General features: G+C 51.0%; 1 protein-coding gene across 1 annotated transcript; it reads left to right on the forward strand.

Annotated features, from left to right (window-relative positions):
• The first annotated feature begins 1,274 nt into the window (after window positions 1–1,274).
• Window positions 1,275–6,185, forward strand: EDF1 (endothelial differentiation related factor 1). The gene is made up of 5 exons (XM_063144744.1): window positions 1,275–1,390; window positions 4,051–4,102; window positions 4,944–5,104; window positions 5,250–5,343; window positions 5,844–6,185. The coding sequence occupies exons 1-5, from the start codon at window positions 1,313–1,315 to the stop codon at window positions 5,903–5,905; spliced, it is 447 nt and encodes a 148-aa protein (XP_063000814.1). The 5' UTR covers window positions 1,275–1,312; the 3' UTR covers window positions 5,906–6,185.
• The last annotated feature ends 3,297 nt before the right edge of the window (window positions 6,186–9,482 follow it).

A 9,482-nucleotide genomic window follows, 5' to 3' on the forward strand; every position in this document is an offset into this window, starting at 1 on the left:
GTACATGTCATCTTAAACTACGTACCAACTTTTTGGAAAATAACACACGGTCAAATGTAAATGGATTTTTTGTGCCCTTTTGACTGCCAAATGAATTATTCTACAACATTGGAAAGATAAAACCTCATTTCCTATAATGCAATAGATTGAAAACAACATTAGCAACATTTGAAAGAGGCGTCATTTAAGAATGGAGTTCTACTCAGACGTTTGGTCTGCCTTTACGGATGTTTATGTGTATTATATGCTACTTTTTTGTTCTTTTTTCATTTAGAAATTGTGATATTTGGTACCGAGGCTTTTGAAGTATGTAGTTGTATATGTCTTATATATGGTTTTTATTTTGTTTAAAAATTCACAATAAAAATTGATTTTAAAAAATGACCCTACACACGCTAAACTAGAGATGCCTTGAGCATAAACACTACTTGACCTACACAGGATTGCACCACTAAGAAGTCCTGCAGGGGTACTTGGTAGTGGTAGTGAAATCTATTGAGCATCCTCCGAAGCAAACATTGCCTAGGATTTAGCAATGGATTTTTTTAAAGAAGAAAATCACATGTGTTAATCAAAAAATAATTGTTTGCAATCCCATACAAAAACACATTTTTTATCCATTACACAGTATTTAAACATTGCTTATGCGTAATTTTTATTTACATTTCATAATGCACCCTAAAGCAAAGCACAATTACATTCATTAATCATGCCCAATGCTTTTTATTTTATGTGTTATGTCTTATTTCTTTTAAAACGCACCAAGATTTCCACCCAGTTCCTGCTTCTGACTAGCCAGAGCCTTTCTGCGCATGCTCAGACGTCGGCCAATTCACGCCTCAAGCATTCAGACTCGTTATCACCTTTTACTACCGGTATCTCTCTACGTGCAACAGAACTTGGAAAGAAAATCCTCCCAACTCCCACCGTCTCAACCAATCATATGACAAAACGTATGAATTGGCTTGTTAGTTCACCTATCACAGCCTGCCCCAAATGGTGTTTTTCTTTCTTTGCCTCCGCGAATAGGCGTGGCTCAGGGCGGATGTTTCTATCTCAACCAGTGAAAACACGGGAAGCTTTGATGGGCAAGGCGGCTGAGCTATCAGAAATGTACAAATCCCGGCGCCGAATGCCGTTATTACGACAGCAGACCGGTGGGCGGGCCCGGTGGGCGTGACCGCGCCGCCGCAGCCAATGACGCCGGAGCGCTGAGCGTGAGTGGCGCGCAAGCCGGCCAACGGGCGCGGTCTCCGGCGCCTTCGTGAGGGAGGAGGGCCGACCTATTGCGGAGGCGAGCACAGAAGCGGCCATGGCGGAGAGCGACTGGGACACCGTGACGGTGCTGCGCAAGAAGGGGCCCAGCGCGGCCCAGGCCAAGTCCAAGCAGGTGAGGGGGCGCGCTCGTGAGGGAAGGGGGCGCCTGTGCGCGTGCCCCATCCCCAATTCCCCCTCACGGAGCCCCGACGCCAGCCTGTCAGGGAGGCCACGCCCACTGCTGGCCACGCCCACCCCTGCGTCAACGCCTGTCTGCTCCCCGGCCTCAGTGGCCACGCCCACCCCGTGCCCCCTCGCTCAGAGGCTCCTCCTCCAGCCTACACGTCCCATCATCCCCAACAGCCCTGGCGCTCATGCTGGTCGTGGATCCTGGGGTGGGGGTGTTACAGCCCAGCACGCCTCGTGGCGCCCCCACCACCACAGAGGTTTTGACTACATCATCCAGCATGCTGGCTGGGACGCATGGGAGGTGGAGTCCAACACCAGCTCGCCTCTTCCTGCGCTCTGAATCTATATTTTTAATAATAAGTATTAATGAGGACCGTTTGCCCAAGGGCTGCTTCTCCTCCCCTTCCCCTCTTTCTCTCTTGCCCACCCCGTATATGTCAGAGTGGGCTACTTGGCGGCCACCAGATGTTTTGGACCACCACTCCCATCATCCTTAGCCAGTGGAAAGGGATGATGAGTGGCGTAGTTCAGATCATCTGGAGGGCCACATGTTGCCCACCCCCGAGGTCAGGGCCTATGTAAACCGCCCAGAGAGCTCCAGATCTCTCTCTCTCTCTCTCTCTCTGTCTCTCATGCTAGCCCTGATGACCCAAATGCCCCCTGGCCCCCCCCTCCTCCAAGCTGCCCTCAACCTCCCCAACTAGCCCCTTTCCTTGGAAAGATAAAGAGAGGCTGTTTTGTTCAGTCCTCTTGGGGGAAAGCCCTGCACATATGTTGCCTCCACTGCCAGATGCAGAAAAATGACAATATGATGTATTTAGTTAATGCTTTCCCTTTCATCCTGCTTTCCCCTGAAGCCATTATTACAAATGGCTAACAAAGATTATATTACGTCTGCACCGTAACCCTCTCCTTTTGTGATAAATCCAAAATCCTGTTTCGAAGGACATGTTACTGAACTGGGTGTGTGGTCTTCCCCTGTTTACCTCTGCTGCCATCTTCCTCCCCGGGTGTCAAATTTCCAACTGTAGGGCTGGTGAGATGGGGGCAGAGTCCACAGGAAGCTGCACAGAGTTTGGGGACTGAAGGGCAGGGCAGGGTCAGCCCTTCCATGCTCCTGACACCACTCATGTACAACCGCATTTGTAGAACCTCAACCCACAGTCAAGTTGGAGAGAGACGTCTTCAGAGGCCGGCTGATGCAAGCAATGGGGCGGGGCGGGACGGGACAGGTTCTCTGGCCTACGCTCTCCCCAGGAAAAGGAAGAAAGAGAGGATAGCCAGGAAAAGGAAAGGGTAGGACCCCAGGAGGAAATACCAAGATTTCCCTCTTGTTGTCTTAAAAGATGCCATCTGAAAGGACTGGTTGTTTTTCCTCCTGTTTTGCCGGAGTGCGTTGCTTTTCCAGTCTATGGTAGCAGAAAGCAAATGTGTACACAACAGGGGGGCGGGAGGAGGATACAAAGGGGGCACCAGCAGCCATGTGGTGATGCAAGGAATACAGGCCAGGGCCCTCCCTGAACTGGTGCAAGGAAGACACCCGCAAGAGGCCTCCGCCTCCCTTTTCAGGCAATGGGCCCCTCGTGCCAACTCCAAGGAGCACAGGGACCTGTGGCTTTGTGCTGCGACAGGGTTGAGGCCTGTATTTAAGAGGACAGCGGCTGTCAAATCGGCTCAGCGGTTACTTCTGCCAAAGCAAGCACATTGTAAAAGGGGAGGTGTGTCTTTGCAAAGCTGTCTCTTGACAGACCCTCATCCCCAGAGGATCGCTCCAGCAGTGGTCCTTAGCAAGGCTTGCTAAATAGCTCCGCATCACTTTCTGGGGCAAAAAGGACACAGCTGCCCCTTTCATGCCTCCTTCCTTTTAGGCTTCCTACAAGTATCTGTCTAGTAGAGAAAATAATAACACGGAACACCTGTGCTGAAAGAGCTGTACTGGCTGCCAGTTTGCTGTCAAGCTGGGTTCAAGGTGAAACCATTGACATCTAAAGCCCTCAACGGCTTGGGACCAGGTTACCTGAAGGATCACCTCCCCTCTCTAGACCCGTCAGAGGCCTTGCTTTCCGTGCCACAGCCTGCAGAGTTCCATCGGGCAGCACCCTCATTATACCCTCAGTGCTCCATTGAGCACCAACGATCTTGTGCTTTTGATGATGATTAAAAACGTCCTTGTTGAGCCTAGCTGTTCCCAACCATTCACTTGTCTAAATGTTGTTGTGCTTTTATAATGATGTATTGTTTTATAACATGTTGTAAACCACTTTGGGATTTTTAAAATCGGAAGCGTCGTATACAAATTCTAAAAATAAAATGAATCAATAAATCAGTATCGTGCCATCCAGCTACATAGCACTTTACAATGATTACAATAATGTAATGTTCACTGTTTTTAACTTTTGTAAACCGCCCAGAGAGCTTTGGCTATGGGGCGGTATATAAATGCAATAAATAAATAAATGATTGAAAGGAGAGAGTCCGGCCGCAAGGGGCTTACAATCTAGACAACAGAAGAAGGGGAGAGGAATGGGGCGGGGGGAAACAACGGAAGAATAACCTTGTCTCTCTCCACTGCTGCTGTTTCTAACTTTAATTTTTAATTCCTAGGCTGTCCTAGCTGCTCAGAGAAGAGGAGAAGATGTGGAAACCTCCAAGAAATGTAAGTATTTTGCTGACGGGGTGGTGTTTTGACCCTCCCACTTCCTGTTTAGAGGGACAGGCCAAGACTTAAGGGGCGGGGGCCCTGCTTTGCATGCGGAAGGTCCCCAGGGCATCTCTAGGTAGGTCTCAGACCCTGGAGAGCTGTCGCTGGCAGTCAGCGCAGACAAGGGTCTGCCGACTTATCAGATGCTTTAGGCTGTAGCTTTGGCGGAGCCCCTGCTTTGCATGAGGAAGGCCCCAGGTTCGAACCCTGACATCTCCAGGTAAAGCTGCAGGGAAAACTTTGGGCCTTTTCCCATGAATTGTTTTTCTGAATCAGACTAAGCATCCCTTGTGTACAGTCAGTGACACACGTTCCTTCTTTGTTCCCAGTGACTGGTCAACAGCTGCGTTATTCTTAGCTTCTTTGCTAAAACGTATTAATTGCCATGAATTTATCTAACCTCCCCCAGCCCCTTCTTTAAAGTAGTCTGCGGCGGCATCCGTCTCGTGGCAACAAATTCCACGAGCTCATTGTGACTTCCCCTGCATGAAGAAATCGTTCTGCTTCTCATGTCTTTCCCTTGCCTGCTTTGCCAGACGTCTTTGTGTGTCCTGACAATGCCTGGCGCTCTCTGAAAGCCAAAAGGACATGGAAACCCCGAAAAACCCAGCTTCCCCGGTGATTGTCTGGGGAGCCCTCGGCCCCCACCTCCCAGGCCGCTGTTCTTTCTCAAGGGCTGCCCTCCCTCCGGTTGCGCCCGGTGCCCCCTTCCCCACTCCCGGGCTGCTTCCCAACCCCTGCCAGCTGAGGCGCCAGCCGGCTTTACCTGCATGTCCCTGTTCAATCCAACCTGCAGGGGCAGCGGGCCAAAACAAGCAGCACTCGATCACAAAGAACACGGCCAAGCTGGACAGGGAGACCGAGGAGCTGCACCACGACCGGGTCCCCCTCGAGGTGGGCAAAGTGATCCAGCAGGGCAGGCAGGGCAACGGGCTCACCCAGAAGGACCTGGCCACGGTGAGTGCGGCTGCGCGGCGGAGGAGGGGATGCCCACCGTTCCCACACTTTTTAAAAAACCCATTCAGTGGGATAATGATGAGCTTCCTTTCACTTGGGGTTGTGTGTTGCATATCAAAGCCTCACTGGTCACATCTCTCTTTAGAAAATCAATGAGAAGCCGCAAGTCATTGCCGACTACGAGTCTGGAAAGGCCATTCCCAACAACCAGGTGCTGGGCAAAATCGAGAGAGCCATCGGTGAGTGGTGTGTGTGGTCCCCGCTTCCCCCTCCTACCAGTAGCCTTGCTGTCGGCTCTGCGGGTCTTCCTGCCTCTGGGCAGCCCGAAAGCAGCAAGGAAACCCTTGTGAGCGTGCCTCGGGTGGAGTAACACTGGTGCATCTCGAGAGCAGCTCTTGTTCCTTGCCAAGACAAGATGGCCGCCCCCTTGGATGGCTTTCGAAGGGGGCTAGAGAAACGAAATCCCTGGGGGTGAGGCATTCCAGGCTTACTAGTCCCGAGGGTTGTACCTCACCCTCCAGTGCTAGAGGCTGCTGCAGCTAGCCCTGTGGAATGTGCCGGTGGCAACGAGGGCCAGGGCAAACCCACACCATGGAGCTGTGGGTCCAAGCCCTGCAGTTTCCCTCAGCCTCTCGGCTTATAAAGTAGGGGAAGGGGAGATGATTGTTAGGGCAAAACCCATCCTCCCAGGCCTTGTGTGGGGGCCGTGTGCCATTGCTGCTGCTTGTTCTCGTTGCAGGTCTTAAGCTTCGCGGGCGGGACATTGGAAAACCCCTCGAAAAGGGCCCAAAAGGGAAGTGATGACAAAGCCTCGAAATCAGTTTTGCCCCGGCTGATCTCGCCTGGCCGTTCTCTTCCTCCTGGATGGATGGCCAGGGTCTCTTTGTCTCCGCCAGGCTGAGCCACACCGCTTTAGCCTCACTAGAGGGGGGAACTCTCCAGAATTCCTGCCCTGCGGTACGTCAGCAATCGTCTCGACCGGTGACACTCTCTTCTGACTCTCTCCTTCCTTCCTTAAGAGATTGAGTATCCAAAACCTAATAAACGCTGCATCTGATTCTGCCAGGGGCAAGAAACAAAACCCAGTGTTTTTATCTGTTGGTGTTTAGAAGCAGCTGGAATTGGGCTCAAGGTGGGGGGGATTTTTAGCTGAAGAATTTGTGGGGAAGGGCAGGGTCCAGAGGAAACAGGGTGGGGTCGTGTGGGGGGCGGGCAAGTTGCTGCGGTGGCTGTTCTTTGTTTGTCCATTCCTTCCAGCTGCTCTAAAGAGATCTCTAATAAACCTTGTTACCCTTCGAGATGAGGAGCAGCTGCTGCTGCTTTTTGGTCTGTTCATTGACACTGTGCTGTTTCGGGGTTGCAGGGGGAGGTACGGTCTTCCCTGAACCCAGGTATGTTTCATTCTCTGCTTCTGTCTGCTTCAAGGATCTGTTTGCACGCTGTACACTCCTTTGCGGCAGTTGTTCTGTTAATGAATGGTTTGACGCCTTGATTTAAGGCTGCTTTTACTCACTGTATCTGTCCATGTGTTGTTAGCTTAGTTTATTGTAAGCTGCTCTAAGCACTATTTCAGCATTGGAAGAGAGAGAAATAAATCTACTTAAATAAAATCCATGTAGAAAACGGGAGACACCCCAAGCACTGTGCTGGACTTGGAGATCCAATCGCGGCCCCTCTGGGAACCTTCCCTCACATCTGGGGCTTGGAGGGATTCCCTCCACATGGGGGCTCCATCTCAACCCTTGTTTAGTTTTAAAGCACCTTTTTCTCCACTCTTTGGCCAAAAGGGCTCCCAGAGCAGCTTAGATATGATCAATTAAAAGAAAAGGCAGTGAAAATTCCAAAACCCACAATTAAGCAATTGCCTTCTGAGAAGCATTTGTGTTCTCCAGAGCGCTTCGTCGGGCCAGGCGCTACATGAGGCAGCAGAAACAGAAAAGCTCAAAAATTGCCAGATCGTGTGGCTGTGAGATCCATCCTGGAGTTTCTAAGGAAGGTATTGCTTAATTGTGGGATAATAAACAAGCCATTCTCTGCCCCATCTAAAAGTCATGAGACACAAGGGAGGGAAGAAGAAAACAAGCTCATTCAGGCACCTGTTCTTAAACAACAGCGGTTCTATGCTAGAGAACTACTGCTGCTGCTTGACCTCCGCTGCCTCTTCCTCTGCCTGTAAAAGAATGTGCCAAATCCTTTCTTTTAAATTGTGAAATTGAGAAGTTAATTCCACACCCTGTGAAGAAATCCTTCCTCAGTCTATTGCCAATCAAATTACAGTGTTATAGAAGAGATATTTTTGCTCTCTTTACTCACATTTATCATTCTACCCCACCCCTTCTCAGTCCTTTCATAATATTTTATTTCTCATAAAGTCCCAAAAGTTATGTTCAGCCTTCCCTTGCAGTGCTGCTCTTCCAGCCTCTTGATAGTCTGGCTTGTATCTTTCTATACCTTCTCCAGCTCTTGTCATTTTGGGAGGGGACAGCTGCAACTGTAGTCACATTATAAGATTAGAACCGAGTTCTAAGTGAGATTCTACTAAGCTTCCTGCTAAAGCTGATCAGTGGGGTGGGTGGGTGGAGAACGAAGCTAAGAAAACTCTTTTCCTCCAATGAAGAGGAGACCCACATCCATTGGAGCATCCAGGAAGAGAACTTTATTGTGCCCAACCTGAGTCCCCCCCCACCCCTACCCCAAAATGCTGAGGTCCTGAAAAGTGGTACAAAGGGGACAGAGCAGGGGCTGTAGGGCAGCGTGAGGCAGGGGTCCTGCTCAGTCCAGGCAAGGAGGTGGTCTACTCTGTTTCTCCGTTGATGGGCATCCATGGAAGGATGACTGTGTCCTGCAAACCAAGGAAACCGTTTCATTTGCTGTCAGGAGCAGGGGTAATAAAGACAATCCTCACTCATTACATTTCTATACCTCCTAAATAGCCAAAGTTCTCTGGGAAGTTCACAAAATCAAAACCTTATGCAACATAAAATGCAATACATACAATATGCTACAGCACTTTCTTGGGTATTCAATGCTACACAAGGAGGACGACAGCCCTCAACCTTTTTGCTGTAGGCCTCACGTAGGATGACTTCATGCAACCTCCCACTTCAGAGGCAGTCTTGGTGCGGTGTAGCCCTGAGAGAGGGCTGTTCGCTTCCTGGGCCCCCAGGAGGCCACTGGTTTGGAGCAGGCAACTCGGCAAGCGATCCATACACAGTGTGGCTGGGGAAGGCAGACCAACAGAAGGGTCCGACACTCCTGAACCACCAGCCAGCCTTGGAGTAGGCCTGCTACCTCCGCTCTGGAGGGAAGAGCCTCGAACGTGGAGGGTTTACAGGCAGGGGGGTAGAGCCTTGGCCTGCCTCCTGGGATGGGGGTCCAATTGCAGAAGGACCCTCCACCCCGAGTTTAGGGGTCCCCCCAGCCCAGCTACACACCACAGCTTACCCCACTCAACAGGGTCTCCTGACTAGCACTTTCAGAGAGGTGGAAAGGCAGGGAAGCCCACTTCCACCAGCGTAAGTGATCCAATTGCTTCCCTGCCTCAAACAAGGAGTTTTAGAGAGAGCTCCAGACATCACCGTCTTCCACTTCTTCCGTCTTTTTCTTTACCAAAAAAAATTCATTAAGCATGCAATCCTAAGTGTGTTTAGACATGTGTAGGATTGCCCCTAAGGAGGGAAACTGCCCCAAAAGGCCTTTGGAGGATTGGTTACAGCCCCTGTCTGCCCCCACCCCAGTCAGGGAGCATCCGCTGCCCCTGTATTCCCAGTGCCCAGAAGGGGCCACCCCCTCCCCTCCCCCACATGCTCTTAAATGTATTGTACTTTTTGATGTATTTCAATTGGAAGCTGCTTTGGAAGTCAATTTGGCTGGAAACTGGGCTGCAAATATAGTTAATCACCCACCCAACCAGGACAATAAAGGCTGTCCTGTCCCGTCCCCCCGCACGTGCAAGCCTTACATCTCTAAACGTGATGTTGTCGAATCCCGTGACGCTGTTGCTCTCCTCTGGCATCCTGTCTCCTGCTGCTCTCGGCTTCCTCAGGAAATAGATGGCCACAGCTGCGGCCACCAGCACCAGCAGAGTGGAGCACACCACGCCTGCCACCAGCCCAGCCACCGAACTCTTGCCGGGGCTGCTCTCTGGCCACAGGAGAGAGGAATTCTGTTAGCATATTGTTGGCTGGAGACCTGTGGGGCAGAGGGGGTCTGTGTGGAAGAGTAGGAGTTACCTCCCCCTTGGTTCTTCTGGTTGTTCTCATCACAGCCTGGCCCAACTGTGTAGGAGATATCGTCCACGGCAATGGTCTCCGAGCTTGGCCACGCTCCGCTTGTGGCTTCCAGCACGATCTGCAAGGAATAATCCAGGCCTTCTAGC

The sequence above is a fragment of the Elgaria multicarinata genome, chromosome 19, assembly GCF_023053635.1.
Source record: "Elgaria multicarinata webbii isolate HBS135686 ecotype San Diego chromosome 19, rElgMul1.1.pri, whole genome shotgun sequence".
Lineage (NCBI taxonomy): Eukaryota > Metazoa > Chordata > Lepidosauria > Squamata > Anguidae > Elgaria > Elgaria multicarinata.

Coding starts and splice junctions, on each gene's coding strand:
- EDF1 (XM_063144744.1), top strand. CDS start 1,313: ATGGCGGAGAGCGACTGGGACACCGTGACGGTGCTGCGCAAGAAGGGG. Junction 1,391..4,050: donor CCCAGGCCAAGTCCAAGCAG/GTGAGGGGGCGC, acceptor TTTAATTCCTAG/GCTGTCCTAGCTGCTCAGAG. Junction 5,344..5,843: donor CAAAATCGAGAGAGCCATCG/GTGAGTGGTGTG, acceptor TTCTCGTTGCAG/GTCTTAAGCTTCGCGGGCGG.